Source organism: Musa acuminata, chromosome BXJ3-3 (assembly GCF_036884655.1).
Source record: "Musa acuminata AAA Group cultivar baxijiao chromosome BXJ3-3, Cavendish_Baxijiao_AAA, whole genome shotgun sequence".
Lineage (NCBI taxonomy): Eukaryota > Viridiplantae > Streptophyta > Magnoliopsida > Zingiberales > Musaceae > Musa > Musa acuminata.
In genome coordinates this window covers 36,350,243-36,366,529 of record NC_088351.1, presented here as the reverse complement: position 1 = coordinate 36,366,529, position 16,287 = coordinate 36,350,243, and the positions used below count along the sequence as shown (strand labels likewise).

The following is a 16,287-nucleotide window of genomic DNA, read 5'->3' as shown; positions in this document are numbered from 1 at the left end:
TCTTTTCTTTCTTTTGATATCTGTTTGGTTTGGCTATAGTGGGCTTTGTCACCCTCAGCTATCGTCAGTGTGCTACAGTCATCCCCCAATACTAAAGGACGGAGAGCAGTGGCTGACAAAAAGGACTAGAAACATGGAATAAATGAGCCCATTGTCCGAAAGCAGACACAGGAAGGGAATCTCTTAATCTCTCCTCACTGTCTTTCGCTCATCGATCATTGAGGCTTCCTCTTACTAAAGGCCCGCCGGCTTCACCTATTCGCCCTCTCCCACCGTCTCGTTCTCTCTTCCACAGATGAGGACCATAATGGCAAGAAGCCCCCACGAGTCCTCCTTCTCTTTCTCCAAGAGACACTTCCAGTGGACAGCTGGAAATGGCGGTGAAGACAAGAAGCGAGGAGGAGGGAGGGTGGAGGAGGACGTGCTCGTCTTCTCCGCTGCCATTTCGGCGTCACCGTTCTCTTGCGATGATGACGCGCCCCTGAAGGCAGAGGCAGCCGCGCCACCAGCAAGGAAGAAGGGCTCAATCTCTTCTTCGGCCGCAGCGATGGCTGTTTCGAGGTTGCGAGCGGTGCTGACTGCGGCAATTGTCGGTAGGCGTCGACCGGTGGGGTTCGGGCCCCGTGTGACGGGCACGCTATTCGGGCACCGCCGCGGCCACGTCCACTTCGCGTTTCAAGTGGACCCCCGGGCCTGCCCGGCGGTGCTGATCGAGCTCGCCACGCCCACCAATACGCTGGTCAGGGAGATGGCGTCGGGGCTGGTGAGGATCGCGCTGGAATGCGAGCGGCGGGCAGGCGGCGGAAAGAAGCTGCTGGAGGAGCCGCTGTGGCGTGCCTACTGCAACGGCAAGAAATGCGGCTACGCCGTGCGCCGCGAGTGCGGCCCGGCAGACTGGAGGGTCTTGCGGGCGGTGGAGCCGGTGTCGACCGGCGCCGGCGTGCTCCCGGGAGATGGCGGCGCCTACGGCGAGATGATGTACATGAGGGCCAGGTTCGAGCGTGTGGTGGGATCCAAGGACTCGGAAGCCTTCTACATGATGAACCCTGATAACAACGGTGGCCCCGAACTCAGCATCTACCTGCTTAGAGCCTGATACTTCCTCGTTAGGGGCGGCCGGAGAAACCTGGCCGATCGAATGGTTGTTTATCGCTTTCTTTCTCTTCTCTTCTATCATCTCCTCACCTTGATTACTTCTCTTCTCCTCTTCTGCCGGTAAGCACGACATCGGCAGCGTCGTGGTGGTATGTATGCATGCATGTATCTACGAACTCTGTAATTTTACTTTCTTGAAGAAGAGGTTCGAGCCAGCAGAAAGCTCTCGATCGTGGTCTCCTCGATGCGTCCCGACGACAGATTCTCGAACATGTGAGATCGATTGCAGCAGCGGCAGAATCTAATGATGCTTGCAACAGCATTCTCAGTACAGCTGCTCTGTTCTCACCTGGCCATGCATAGTTTTCCCCTTGGCGTTGCACTGTTTCTTCACGGTCGCATGAGACGAGTCAAATATTTTGGCAAAAAGCGAGGACAGTGGATGGGTTTCCATCATCAATCCTTACTCGTTACTACTCGCCAAAGCTGATAAGCCATTATAATCCGCACTACCGGCATCTTCTTTTTTTATGACTCTGTTCCTTTCTCCTCGGTACAAAAGTCAAGCTTTGAACAATGAAGCAGGGGAAGATGGTCAAACCGCGAGATGGTGGTGGCTTGTCGAGTGCAGTGGTCGAGGCTCACATTAACGGGTGGAGGTGACAGTGGGAGGCGGTACATACAGTCATCATTATTCAAAGTGGAAGGTGCGTGATCTGATGGAGATGTGGCCACGGTTTCAATTACTGCGCTGCTCTGCTACGCTACAACAGGGCTGGGGCACTCGATACGAATAATGGACATCACGATCAAGGCGACCTTGTTATTCTTATCGACACCACCGATTTGTTTATGATAGCAACGACTCGTGTGACATTTCTCGAATCCGAGGTCGACTCTGCACGCTCGGACAATGTAAAACAGAGGAGAAAGACGCATCTTATTGTTGAATTCAACGAGGAACATCGTAAGGTGCTTCAGCTGGAACACTAACAGTAGAGCTCATTAAATCCAGCAAACGGAGAACAGAGTAGTTGGAAAGCATACTCTGATAGCGAGCAGAGAACAGAGCAGTAGGAAACCACACTCTGCTCGCGGTCTTGTCGTTGTAATTTGAGGCAGGAGTCTGGTTGGCCAAACAAGTAGGTGCAGAGAGAGAGAGAGAGGGCGGAGGAGAGAGAGCTGTTGGACCTTTTGGAATTTGAGCTGTGGGTCAGAGTTGTCATCCCAAGGAAGGAGAGAGAGGCGAGACAGGGAGGAGGGGGAGAGGGTTCAGAGGGTGCTGGCGACAGATGGGACATGGAAATCTAAGTCAGACAGTGGCATCGATGGGCGAGCCATGCGGGATTCTTATGAGGACGGGGATTACATGTCCTGTCGCCTCATTACTGCCATTTAGAGGCTCAAAGCTAAAAGAAAGCTATATTATTACATGACAGTCCTTTAAGATAATCCATATAGATTTTTTTTCTTTTTTTGGAAAAAGTGGGATACGACTAAAAGGGTTTGACAAAAAAAAGGAGAGAAAAAGGAAACGATTTGAAAATTAAAATCTAAAACTCACTCTAAAAGATAATTCATTTTTTTGGTGTCTTTGATTATTTACCTGTAAAATGCAGCAGAAGACAGCCGTTGGTTGGATACCGTACGCAAGAAAGCAACTTTATGGTCAAATGAGATGATGTATTCCAATGAGTTGTCTGCCGCCTCCTCAGTGACTGCTCTGCTCGGATATATGGAATTTTCTTTTCTTTTTCAATACAAAATGCTGTAGATTTTGATCTAACGAATTGATTTTGGAAAAAATAAGAGAAAGAATTTTATGAATAATATTGAAAAGGATTGTCGCAAAAAGATGAGAGAAAATTTCTTGTAGAGTATTAAAAGATGGGGGAGGCTTGAATATTAATGGTTTGATTTTTTGTGCCTCCTTATATAGTTAGTAAAAATATTAAATCACTATTTGGATGACTCTTCCAATTTGGAGATGTATCAATGGGCATTAGATCATCGGAGGACCTTTGAATAGTTGGCTATTCGGGATGAACTAGCCAAAGCTTCCCAGCTCTGTTTATCCAATATTATCATTAAAATTGATTTCCTACAAATTTATCTGATCCAAAACTAAGTCTGTTCGTTAGCTGCACAATGTTTGTAATGCCATGTTTAATCTAATCCGAGAGAGTAAACATACAAATGCTCAATTGTAGTCCCGAGTTCCTCGCTGTGACTGAGAAAGCACGCATGCTCGATCCCTATGGTTCACTGCCATGCGACAAGCTCCTCGTCGGGTGGGGATACGGGGAAGAGCCACGCGAGATGCTGCTCCTCTTCGGCTGCTGTGTGTTGCTCTCGATCGGGTGGGAGGCGGCAATCGAAGCAGCGCGTTCCTTCGTCATGGCCCGGAAGGAGGAGGAGCTGCTGGCGATGTCGTTGAGATCGACCAGAGGTTTGAGAACCTCCACCACCTCGCTCATCAGCGGTCGAGCCTTGGCGTTCCGACCGACACAAGCCTGCACCAACTGCGCCACCTTCTGAGCTCCCTTGACGGAGAAGTTGCCGTGCAGACGAGGATCTATAATCCCGTAGAACTGTCGTTTGTTTCCCAGGTAAGGACGTGCCCACTCCACCAGGTTTTGCTCCCCGGCCGGTCGTCTTTTGTCCATCGTTCTCCTCCCTGTCATGATCTCCAGAAGCACAACGCCGAAACTGTAGACATCACTCCTCGATGTCAGATGTCCTGGAAGAAGAGATGAACGATGACGAGATTGTATTGTTCCCAGCGGAAGCCAAGTTCAAGATGAACGCAAAAGAGCTCTTTTACCTGTCATCACATACTCCGGGGCTGCATATCCGTATGTTCCCATCACTCTCGTTGTTACGTGAGTCTTGTCGCCCTCAGGACCAGCTTTAGCGAGGCCAAAATCCGAGAGCTTGGCATTGAAATCCTGCAGCAGCACAACTCAGGAAGCAACTCAACGAAAGCAAACGGGAAGCATGAGAACACATGATGTTGGTACATACAGCATCTAACAGGATATTGGATGTCTTGAAATCACGATATATTACTCGTCTCTCGGCTTCCTCGTGAAGAAAAGCAAGGCCTTTTGCTGCACCAAGTGCAATCTTCATTCTAATCGACCATGGCAAATCCCGGGATCCTGTTGCCAGAGATGAAGGGTAGCAAAGATTACATAGGGGCAATGTCAAGGTTTTTATGGCCATATTGCAGACCAACATCAAGGTTGAGACATGGCTTCTTTCCTCGAAAGGAACTTCCCACAAAGGAGATCAAAAGCTAAGAAAAAAGTGAAAGACAGGTTGATCACATACTTCTGAAAAGATGGTTCTCCAAATTTCCACGTTGCATAAACTCATACACCAGCAATCTCTGATCATCCTCGATGCAGTATCCAATCAGCTTTACCAAATTTGGATGTCGAACATCACCAAGAAGATTAACTTCGGCCTGCGAGTATGTGATGATGATAGTTTGCAAATGAAAATTTCTCACCGGGTAGAACAAAGAAGTAAACACGCGATCATCACTAGCTAATGAAGAATTAGATATAGTACAAGCCACTCTTTATGCCCTTGAATTCGATCATGGCTGAGCATCTTGACGGCAACAGTAAGTCCGGTGCCAGGTTTAACGGGAGCTGTTCCATATTCCTCGATCCATCCTTTGTAAACACGGCCGAATCCTCCCTCTCCGAGAAGGCCATCCGGTTGGAAGTTACTTGTGGCAGACTTCAGCTCTTTGAAGGTGAACTTTCGCAACTGGGATGAAAATTTCAGATCATCGACGGCTTTAGAAGGAGATGGATTTGTTGATTTGGTTTCCCCTGATCAGCATACAAGTGACAATCAAATCATTAAGAACCTGTTCAAAGGCACGTAGGAAGCTCCAGAGCAGTACACCTTTAACTTGACGAAAGAGAACATATGTCACACAGGCAAATATATTAAATATATGTGATAGGAAAACTATTGAGATCGATGATCATTAGACGCTTGGCTATCGTTATGGGTTAATGTCGAGGACAAAACCTTTTATGTATCCATGTAGATGTGAGTCAAGACAGGTAATTGTGTTGCCTCCTTCCTTTTCACCAATACGAATAAAAGGATATATTGTTAGAGATAATACGATAGAATATTTTATAAAATATTTTATTCTTTTATTATCTGGTATAAAAGATCATTTTTAGCATAGTTATAAAGGGATTGCTTTTATCACTCATTACCATATACTCACCTACCTTGAGTTGCTAACTTGGGCATCGAAGAGATCGAGTCGAAAAACTCATCAGAACCTTGGTCTTCATGCGAGTGACATCTCGGGAGCTTAGCATTTTCATCTCGGACGCACCTTGGTCGTACCTTAAATATCCCTATCCATATGGGCCAGAGTTTCATCGAGTTGACCAAGATGTCAATCATACTTTTACATAACATTTTGACGTTGGAAGGTGAGCTCGATATCATAGAAATGCTTGCATGTCGATTCTCTCAATAAACGCTCAAGCGAAGAAGCTTTACCCTTGATCGATAATATTTTCGCTAAGGGAACCACAACTCTCACCCCCAAGGATGACCACGAGCCACATGTTAGTCCCCGCCAAGATACAAACATTAATGGGGATGATACAGGTCATTGCCCCACTCCTGCCTTAGCTAGCGTAATAAGCAATGCCACCAACTCAATCATAGGCCCTAGTTCCATTAGTACTCATCGAGACTCCTCATCCCGACATGGCATTAACACCCTAGGAGGGCCCGAGACGTACCAAATCACCTATTGAGAGGACACTTTGGTCCCCAATCGTGAAATTCAGCAGACCGCACCACCCTCAATCTGTCCCACTTGAATTCGAGGCTCAGTCAGCGGACTTAATAGTGGATTTCATGCGGGGTCCAACTGCGATAGATGGACCAACGTTTGGAGCTACATTAGTAGCTACATGCAGTTAAGAAACCCAACCACCCCTCACTATTGAGGTGAGGAGGTCAAGAAACCTGAACCCCTTCATTGTTGAGCTGCGAAGGTCAAGTGCGAGGTATAGAGATCGAGAAACTCGTCACCTTCCCCCCGTTGCTGAGATATGAAGATCGAGCACCCAGCTCCCCTCGTAATCGAGGCATAGAGGTCAGGAAAGTTAACCCTTCTTGTTGTGAGGCACGGAGGTCGGGCACTCGACCCCCTCTCACTGCTAAGGCATGGAGGTCGGGAAAGTTGACCCTCCTCATTGTCGAGGCACGAAGGTCAAGCACCCAACGCCCTCACTATCGAGCCATGCAACATTTGTATGCACCCTTACAATTCTTGCAACTCATTGGCGAAGGACTAGTCGTCGCCATGGAAGAATTTGTGCTTAGGAGGGGCTTTCTTAGAGTTCTTCAACGAGAGGAGTAGGGAGAGACCATCTTGGTTCTCCTTATCAACCTTCCCAAGTAGAGATGAGGATTTATTGACAGATATGTTAATGTCGCTCGGTGGCAAGTTCTTTAAGGGCCTTTCGACTCCTCTCCTTCCGTTGAATAGTCATAGCTGCCATGGATGAGCAGAAGGGAATAGAGGAAAGAGAGGCGAAGAGGAACCCAAGACCCGACTCTAGCATGACTTTGGCGAGCCATGCAAACTACCTTCGTTACTTCTTCATTGCTCTTCCTCTGCATGGTGCCCATGTCGGATAAGTTGACGGTTGCATTTCAAGACATCTTTGAAAGAGTTCCCGTAGTGCATCTTCGAGGAGGGGGACAAATGATAGGAAGAGCATTATCAATCAATTATTATCCGACATGTGGCCTCCACATGTTGTCCAGATTGGAAGGAGGCAAAGGCTATACCCACTGGTCTGTCCACATGGACAAGAGTCAAAGACAAACTATTACAAATTGTCTCCCTTTTGTTGCCTATATGGAGAAAAGGCCAAAAAGAGAGTGTTAAAGGTGGTCGAGAGCTACCTCTCTGTATTATATTTCACATAATATTTTACTCATTTATGACTAGAAATAAAAGCTCATTTTTAGCAAAATGATGGAGATAACTTTTTTCTACCGCTTACAACCATACTCATCTACCTTGAATTATTGACTTGAGCATCAAAAGGACCGAGTCAAAAACCTTTCCCGACCTCAATCTTCATGCAGGTGATATCTCGAGGGACATTTTCACTTCGACCGCACCTTCGATAACCTTACGCATATGGGTTTGAACTACAACGAACTGATCAGGACATCATCTTACCATAACAGGGCAACAACTGCACTTGCATGTATCTCGCTAAAAAGAAAAAAAAAAAGGTAATTCACAACATAAAGGGTTTGAAACACCGCAACAATGACTTAAGTCATCATCTTTCCACATTAGATGCAACACTTATTTACTCGGCAACGATTACGGAGCAATAAGAACCATATGGTAGGGACAGTAACCCGACATGAATCCAGCATCCAGATATCCTAGATCACAAACTATTCATTTTTCTCGAAGATAAATCAAATCGCGACCAAGTAATAACAATGATGAAAGAGAACAATGAAGAACAGAGGCTAAAGAATTGGTATCAGCATCCTGTAAAGCCAAACTAAAGATATCACGCGCCACATAACCGATGTTAAAGTCATGAGCGAGCAAGACATTACCACGCGGTGTGCCGACGCTCCTGATCGTCGTGTCCACATTGGCTTTGGAAGACATGCAACCCCCCATCGAGCGAAGCTTAATCCAGCGCAGGGTCTCCTCGCCCTCGTTCTGTTTCCTTTCCTCCTCCTCCTTCGATCTTCCACCACTTGCCCACGCTGCTAGCCAAACCTCCTCCGCTCCCAATCCCATCCTCCCAACACTTTATGATCCAAAAAAGATTCACTCAAGATACGGTGACAATGATCCACCTACCAACATCCTTTTTCATCGGGGGAAAGAACAGACCGAAACCCCAAACACAAGCCGTCAAATCCGATCCTACTCCAAAGACCGCTCTAAAAATCCGAGCTTGAGACCCTCGAACCAAACAGCAGGAACGTTTTGGAGATACTCCAACTGCCCCAAATTCGAACATTTATTTCACGAAGCCTCCGAAACCCCCAAATGGGTTTCTCTCCGGAAAAACGCACCCCTCAGATTGAGCAAAGGGGAAGGCGCAATGACGGAGACGAAGCGACCTGCCCTAGGAACTCTAGCGGGAGGAGGAGAGGGCTGCAGGTCTGCTGCCCTAACCGGCGGCACTATCGAGCATTGTGGTACGTCGAGAAGGAATGGGGAAGAAGGAAAAGGACAACCGGAGACGAAGCCAAAGAAGAGAGAAGCGAGTTAAGAGTGTGCAGAGAATGAGACGCACGCAGGCAAGAACGGGAGGGGGAGGGAGAAAAGGAATAAGCTATCTCTTTCCTACCAGTTCAAGATGGTAACGTCAGTCTCACGTGCTGAAAGATGTTTATGCCGATCCACCAATCAACAAGAAGGTATATTAGCGGGCAACCTGGAAAATGTACGAGTAAACAGCGTCAAGGACGGGCAATTCGCACAGCGGCGCCACCGGGAATTTGACTGCAGTCCGTGGGAGGAAACGGTGAGTGAAGCGCGTTCGGCTCCCCGCGCGAAACGTACTCATAATACTCTGTACACGCAATTGTTTCCGCCGTTCGATCCTCCCGCCCGTCCATCAAATCATCGCAACGAACCATCATGACGTAAGACCACCTTACAGCCTTTCATTCCTCCTCCCAATATATATATATGCTTCAAGCGGATCGGGTATACATCCGATAACACGAGGAGGGTCTTAATTCGGGTTCGGATTCTATAAGAGCTCGGATCCATTAAATGCACTCGGGTCAGGGATCGGAATCTTGAAAGGCACGGAGGGCACCGACTCTTTAGCTTGCCTGTTCTTGGTCCGTCGTCCTCTGCGCTCGCGATTGATTAGGGTTTTGGGGGAACAGGGATTCGAGGGGGCGCTGAGTCGGCTGCGGAGGAGGCGAGGCGGAGGGAGCGAAGATGGGAGAACGCAAGGTCTTGAACAAGTACTACCCGCCGGACTTCGATCCGGCCAAGATACCTCGGCGGCGGCAGCCGAAGAACCAGCAGATGAAAGTTCGGATGATGCTTCCGATGAGCATCCGCTGTAACACCTGTGGAACCTACATCTACAAGGGCACTAAATTCAATTCTCGCAAGGAGGATGTTGTTGGAGAGGTGAGTAATTCTTGTGTTCCCTTTCTTGTTCTTGTTGTTCTTGCATCTTTGATTCTCTTGAAACCTTTGTTCTAATTGATCGCGTCATCCTTCGGTCCGTTTTTTCTCTCTGTTTCTTCTTTGATTTGTCCCATCTCCACTAAATCTGTGATATTGTGGACATCAGGGTGTAATTTGTTTCAACATTCATCAAGTTCTTGAATAGTAAAGTCATTGTCCTGTGATATAGGTTTTAGAAGATTGTACCGTAAATACGAGGATCACATCTTGTTCGAGGCCTTTCTTTTCCATTTTTGTGTATATGACAATGTAATTCAGTCTGCGAATTTGGAGTGGTATAATCCATTTGGTTTTCCTTTCTTGATGCGTTTGATTCCTTTATTTCTTATTTGCTGTTGCACGACGTGGTGTGAAAATTATGCTATTAAGGTAATTTGTTTCTTGCAGACATATCTTGGAATCCAAATATTTAGGTTTTATTTTAAATGCACTAAATGTTCGGCCGAGATTACTTTCAAGACAGACCCTCAGAACACAGATTACACTGTTGAATCGGGAGCATCACGTAATTTTGAGCCTTGGCGTGATGAAGATGAGGTGAGTTATTTGCTGTACTATGACAAGTTTGTTATAATGCTTTGTGTTGGTTCCAGTCCTACATGTTATGTGGTTCTCATCAGGTGGTAGAAAAGGAGAAGAGGAAAAGAGCTGAGGAAGAAATGGGAGATGCTATGAAGTCCCTGGAGAACCGAGCAATAGATTCCAAGCAAGATATGGATATACTTGCTGCACTTGAAGAAATGAGATCTATGAAGGTACTTCAAACTTGTTTTGCAGCAATGATATGTTCTATAACTGCTTCAGGTTCACCATTTGTTTTGCTCTTCTGCAGTCTAGGCATGCAACTGTAAGTGTTGATTTGATGTTAGAGACTTTAAAAAGATCAGCCTATGAAAAGGTTAGTGCTGGTACAGTTCTCTATTCTTCCTTTTTTTTTTCTTTTAATTTCCTTTATGAAAGTTGGCACTCTTCATTTATGGGACTTACCATGTATCTCAAGATAATAAAAATTATGTAGTCATATGCAGATGCTGTTAGGTGTTTTTTTTTTACTTGGCAGATCAGTCAGTTCCATTGAAATGACAGTGTGCCTCAATTTCACTAAAAATAGTTCGATTGCAGTTTCTAAGTTGACTGGATTTTGCAAACATAAGGACAATCTTGTCAGTGAGCACCTTTGAATCTGGAGAATGGAGATCTCGTAGTAAAGAAGTTGCACAAAAGAGTTCTCAATACTTGATGACATTTGTGTGCAATGGCTTGGTTTTTCAATTTTTTGTGTGAATGCTCAGCACGAAGAGCATTACAAAAGATCATGTCTTATCAAACAGTCAATTGTAACCAATTGTATTGCCAAATTGAAGGAAATAAAGATGGTGGTGGTGACTAAGCTGTACAAAACACATTGCTCATGTCATATCGATGAAACCAGAATGTTACTGTAGTCATTGCAGAAGGATTGCGTTCTTCCACCAGTATGTTGATGGACCAAGCACAAAAATAATAGATTCTTGAATGATTCCTGGCTGGGAGCTTCAATACTGATCTGGTAACACCATGAATTGTCTCTTTTGGGTTTCACTAGATAATATCAAAATATAAGTTATTTTTGAGAAATTAATTATGACAGCTTGATTTTAGTCTGGCATCAGAGAGGGTCGGAAGAGGAAGGATTAATGTGATTGTATATGGAGCTAGATATGTTTGCTACTATTAATTGGGCTTAAGTATTTTGGACTATGTGGTTTTATGCTCATCAAGTTAATGACTATTTTTATCATCGGGTCAAGTCCTATCATAAATAAAAAATATTTAGGCAGTTAATGAATTGAGTAAAGTTTTAATTATTTATTAATGTTTAGCCTAGAATGTACTAGAGTAATTAAGTTGCACAGGCAGTTGCTGTTTCCTGTTGGTGAAATCTTTCGTACTTAAAACTTTGCTTTTGTTTGGCGTTTATTTGTTTGTTGTTTTCATACTAGACGGACAATTAATTTGTAAATTCATATATAGATATTTTATTCTCATCATAGTGTGGCTTATTGTGCTTTACTTCTAAATGCAGTTAATGAATTGAGTAAAGTTATAATTCTTTATTAATGTTTAGCCTAGAATGTACTAGAGTAATTAAGTTGCACAGGCAGTTGCTGTTGCCTGTTGGTGAAATCTTTCGTACTTAAAACTTTGCTTTTGTTTGGCGTTTATTTGTTTGTTGTTTTTGTACTAGATGGACAATTAATTTGTAAATTCGTATATAGATCTTTTTTTCTCATCATAGTGTGGCTTGTTGTGCTTTACTTCTAAATGGCTATCTTGTCTACTGGCAGGAGAAAAAGATAATGGAGGAACTAGATGAAGCAGATGAAGCACTTATCAAGTCCATAACTTTCCATGTATATACCTATATACTGTGAGCTATTGCATTTATAGTCACTGTTTTTTTTAATTGCTCTTAATCTTGATGTATAATTTGTTTATGAGCAACTTGTTGGTACAGGGTTCAAAAGATTTTGTTCGAAGAATACATGATGATGAGGATGATGACATTGAAGAGCTAGGCCAGCCATCTTCTAGTTTAAGTGAAACATCAGATAACAGTTTAAAGGTCCTTCATTGCTATATTAGCTACGTTTTCTACTATTCTTTTTAATGTCTGAATGCACAGTATATGCAAATTTTACTGTGATGGTAGGTAGCTTTTTTGTGATTGGTATGCAAGGGTGAACTTGCATAATCCTGGGAAGGACAGGCATGTTGTTTTGGCTGGTGTATCCATGTCGGACACGTGTCAGACACGTGTTTTGATATTTGCCAAAATTATATGTTAGAGATATAATGTCTTACTATTATAATGTCTGCCTGCTATAATAAGCCTAAATTATAAATAAGATATAATAAGTCTACTGTAATATCTAAATTATAATGTAGGCCCCTTATTCATAATAATTCAATGTATAACAAGAGTAATAGGTTAGGTCTTTTTTATTATTGTCTCTCATTCATAATAGGTTAGATCTTATTTATAATGCTATATTAGCCATGATATAACACCTCCAATGCTGGTCTCAGGCCTAGATGAAAAAGGTGGAGGGCTCTGTTAGATCATTGACAACCAACATAAAATTATGTTAGATCTCATGAACATAAATTTTAATCGATTTTAGTATAGAGCTATGTTGTCACCCGGAAGTGGCACGAGACACCTTCACCACCTAGGTGTCCCGAATTGCAAACGGTGGTCTAGGTTGTTTCTTAGAAGCAGCCCATCATATTGGTGCCTAGATGTGGTTCTAAGTAGGCAAGTGCTCTGATTGTTTTGGACTAACGAGAGTAAAGAAGTTAGTCCAAGAGCGGAGAGTTAGGTTAGCAACTTGGAATATAGGAACACTTTCAAGGAAGAGATTAGAATTAGTAGACACTATGATAAAAAAAAGAATAAATATTATTTTCTTCCAAGAGACTAAGTAGGTAGAGGAAAAATCTAGAAAGATTGATAGTACTTGATTTAAAATTTGATATACTGAAAAAGTTAAACACAGAATTGGCTTAGGAATTGTTATTGATAAGGATATTGAAAACAATGTTGTAGATGTAAAAAGATTTGGAGATAGCATTATAGTTCTAAAATTTGTAAAAGGACAATATGTTTTAAATGTCATTAGTACAAATGCCTCTCAAATTGGATTGGATGATCAAACCAAAAGAGAATTTTAGAAAAGCTTAAATGATATCATTCAAAGAATGCATATAACTAAAAAACTTATAATTAGAGGAGATTTGAATAGTCATGTAGGGAAAACATATGGTGAATATAAAGGGATGCATGAGGGCATTGGTTATGGGGAGAGAAATGAAGATGGTGGTATGATTTTGGATTTTGCAACTTCATATGATCTTATAATTGTAAATATTCACTTTAAGAAGAGTGATGAACATTTGATTACTTATAAGAGTGGTCATAATTGTAGTCAAATAAATTTTTTTCTCACTTGAAAAATAGATAAAGTTATTTGTATGAATTGTAAAGTTATACTTGGTCGAAAGTTTGATGAATCAACATTGGTTGATGGCATCAGATATTTACTATAGAAAATGGAAGAAGAAAAATATAGTAGAAAATTTTACCAGGACTAGATTGTGGAATTTTAAAGATGATAATGTAAATGCTTTTAAGAATAAGAGGGAAAGGGAGATGACTTGGAACTTAGACGAGGATAATATTAATATTGTTTGGACTACAATGACTAATAAGACTAGCAACTTAACAAAGGAGATTCTTGGTGAAACCAAAGGTAAAGGTGTAACCTTAAGAGAGAGTTAGTGGTGGTGTAACGAAGTTCAAAATGTAATTTTTACTAAAAGATCATGTTTTTAAGATTGGCAAAATTATAAAAAAAAGAGGAAAAATGTAAAAGATCTAAATAAAAAACAAAAAAAAGGCTAAAAAGAGGTTAGTATAAAAAGATATAAAACTTATTATAATTTTTATAAAAAAATTAGGTACTAAAGATGGTGAAAAGGATATATCGAATTGCTAAAACTAGAAAAAGAAAGTGTAAGGATTTAGGTAATATTAGATGCATTAAAGATGAAGATCATAGAATACTTATCAATGATAACAAGATTAAGGAAGATGGAAAAAATATTTTATAAGTTATTTAATGAATATTCCATTACAAGACTTAGATTTAATGATAAATAATAGTGATAGATTTAATAATCATAGATTTGTTCGTAAAATTAGAGGTAATGAAGTAAAAGACGCATAATGAAGATGAAAATAGTCGAGAGTGTCGTGCCTTTTGGTATCCCTATCGAGGTTTGAAAAATTTTAAGAAACAAGGGAGTAGTTTGGTTAACTAGCTATTTAACAAAATCATGATATTCGAAAGGATGCTTGATGAATGGAGAAAGAGGATTTTTAGTGTCAATTTACAAAAATAAGGGTGACATACAAAATTGTTCTAATTACAAAGGAATTAAAATCATGAGCTAGACTTTGAAACTTTGAGAAAGAGGTATCAAAAGTAAAATAAGGCTTGATCTTGACTAAGTACTATGAACTTGATTAAGCACTCTGAACTTGACTAAGCATATGACTTTTTTACATATTTCAATGGTGGTAAAAGATTCATGTAACTGACCCTAAATAGTTTGGACTTACAGTTTTGTTGTTGTATATTAGTCATGATATATGTTACATTGTGAATATATAATGATTGTTGCAATATTACTTTTTGCTTTTACGAAACACATATAAGGCCTATATTAACATGAAAATTCAACCAGAAATATATTAAAAATGATGTATTGTCGTGTCTGTGTCGTGTTCTTGTCCGTGCTTCTTAGGCATAATCTTATTTTATATGGCAATTTGACATCACATAAATTGTTCATCATGTGACTATATGATGTGATTCATATTTGGACTTAAAATTGTCAAGGCACCAAGATACCTAGGGTTAGATACAGCTGATTGTGTAGGACTTTGACTGTACTGGGATCCTCAGATCTGAAAAGCCAGAAACAAATCTGTGCTGGTCTCTAGGTGCAAGCATATGTCATAGATAACTAGAAATTTGGAACATACCTAGCTATACATGTCATGTGCTATGACAATATCTGATATTTTCTTTTTTTGCATTTACTGGACCTAAAGTCTTAATGCACATAGTTTTAAACAATGGTTATTAGATATTTTTGTTAAGATATTTCAGATTTTTTGGGCACTGAATGCTTGGGGCTTCTCGTCCTTATTTGATATATTTTAATGTTTTTTTCTCTGAACTAATAATTTATAGGCACATTGCATTTGTGATCATTCATTGTATGATTTTTTACATTGGTCGATTTTTAGCCAACACTTGTGTTATTCTGCAGAGGAAGCTTCCTATGGAGACCTCAGTGAAGGTGGAAAAGCCAACAGATTCTTTAACTAAAGCTACCATGTCTGATGGCTCTAAAGATGGAGGTACTTAATATCTAGAAATCTTTAAATTCCCAGACCCCATGTATTCTTCATTGGCTGCACACTTTATGTGGTATTAACTGCAGACTGAACATATAGTTTAGTTTATAGGCAGTTGATTGCGGGTCTTTTTTTCTGCAATTCTGAAATTATGCTCCTCGTGTGGTTTATTTACTTCAGACCTCGGGTTTTTGCAAAGGGAATATCTCTCATGTTCTGTAACCTCCGTTCCTGCCCTCCGCTCCCTGTCCTCATCTTTCATAACGCCATTTTTTTAACATTATTATTCTTTTTTATTTAACTTCTAAGTATACTAGTTACTACTAACATACTTTAATGTAGAAGCATTAAAGTGGGTTTTACTGTGGGTTTACTAACATTATAAATATTTCATGTGATGATGAATTTAAGGGTGTGAGAAACAGTATGGATGATAATTAAGTGCATATTTCACTATAATTGCATAAAGCTGAATGATATTCATCATTTGATCGAGATTCTACTTTCTTTTTTTTTTCCTCTCAGTTTCATTAATGAACTCTTTTCTGCACATGTGACAGGAAATCAGGGTGGTTCTTTGTTGCCCAAGTTTATACTAAAATCTCGATCTGTGACAGAGGGTCCTAAGAAGCCTCGAACTGCATCCACAGATTGTGACCCTTCAGAAGCCGAGGAAGAAGGTAAAAGCAATTATACCACTGGAGAAGGGATCACAAATGGGCTGCAATCCCTCTGCCAAAACTATGACAGTGATGAAAGCGATTGAAATCTACATATTTTTGTAAATTGAATATGCACTCTTAATATGACTGCTAAGCTTCACAATTGTTGGTTGTATCTGATCGAATTAAATCCTGCTGTAGTATATCAGAAGACGGATTTGAAGGCCAAAGACGGATTTGAAGGCCAATGTATTTTTGCGTCTGCTAAACGTATGATTTGAGTACTGTGGCATATAACACAA

General features: G+C 41.5%; 3 protein-coding genes across 3 annotated transcripts; 2 read left to right on the top strand and 1 right to left on the bottom strand.

Annotated features, from left to right (window-relative positions):
- Window positions 1-149: 149 nt before the first annotated feature.
- LOC103978731 (protein MIZU-KUSSEI 1-like) lies at window positions 150-1,317 on the top strand. Its single transcript, XM_009394634.3, has one exon. It carries the CDS (start codon window positions 296-298, stop codon window positions 1,094-1,096), a length of 801 nt encoding a protein of 266 aa, XP_009392909.2. The 5' UTR covers window positions 150-295; the 3' UTR covers window positions 1,097-1,317.
- Window positions 1,318-3,313: 1,996 nt separating this feature from the next.
- LOC135633211 (serine/threonine-protein kinase PBL35-like) lies at window positions 3,314-4,558 on the bottom strand. Its single transcript, XM_065142420.1, has 4 exons — window positions 4,429-4,558; window positions 4,120-4,256; window positions 3,920-4,043; window positions 3,314-3,835 (listed from the first exon to the last, which is right to left on the bottom strand). Exons 1-4 carry the CDS (start codon window positions 4,463-4,465, stop codon window positions 3,351-3,353), a joined length of 783 nt encoding a protein of 260 aa, XP_064998492.1. The 5' UTR covers window positions 4,466-4,558; the 3' UTR covers window positions 3,314-3,350.
- A 4,392-nt stretch (window positions 4,559-8,950) lies between these two features.
- Window positions 8,951-16,233, top strand: LOC103978732 (uncharacterized). The gene is made up of 8 exons (XM_009394635.3): window positions 8,951-9,295; window positions 9,743-9,892; window positions 9,976-10,110; window positions 10,188-10,253; window positions 11,683-11,748; window positions 11,853-11,960; window positions 15,236-15,326; window positions 15,884-16,233. The coding sequence occupies exons 1-8, from the start codon at window positions 9,098-9,100 to the stop codon at window positions 16,087-16,089; spliced, it is 1,020 nt and encodes a 339-aa protein (XP_009392910.2). The 5' UTR covers window positions 8,951-9,097; the 3' UTR covers window positions 16,090-16,233.
- Window positions 16,234-16,287: the final 54 nt, after the last annotated feature.

What these genes read in the sequence shown, in the direction of transcription:
- LOC103978732 (XM_009394635.3), top strand. Translation starts at nt 9,098, where the DNA reads ATGGGAGAACGCAAGGTCTTGAACAAGTACTACCCGCCGGACTTCGAT. An exon ending in AGGAGGATGTTGTTGGAGAG is followed by an intron (nt 9,296 to 9,742) that starts GTGAGTAATTCT and finishes TGTTTCTTGCAG; the next exon opens with ACATATCTTGGAATCCAAAT. An exon ending in CATCAGATAACAGTTTAAAG is followed by an intron (nt 11,961 to 15,235) that starts GTCCTTCATTGC and finishes GTTATTCTGCAG; the next exon opens with AGGAAGCTTCCTATGGAGAC.
- LOC103978731 (XM_009394634.3), top strand. Translation starts at nt 296, where the DNA reads ATGAGGACCATAATGGCAAGAAGCCCCCACGAGTCCTCCTTCTCTTTC.
- LOC135633211 (XM_065142420.1), bottom strand. Translation starts at nt 4,465, where the DNA reads ATGCAACGTGGAAATTTGGAGAACCATCTTTTCAGAA. An exon ending in GGAGAACCATCTTTTCAGAA is followed by an intron (nt 4,257 to 4,428) that starts GTATGTGATCAA and finishes CTCTGGCAACAG; the next exon opens with GATCCCGGGATTTGCCATGG. An exon ending in CCAATATCCTGTTAGATGCT is followed by an intron (nt 4,044 to 4,119) that starts GTATGTACCAAC and finishes GTGCTGCTGCAG; the next exon opens with GATTTCAATGCCAAGCTCTC.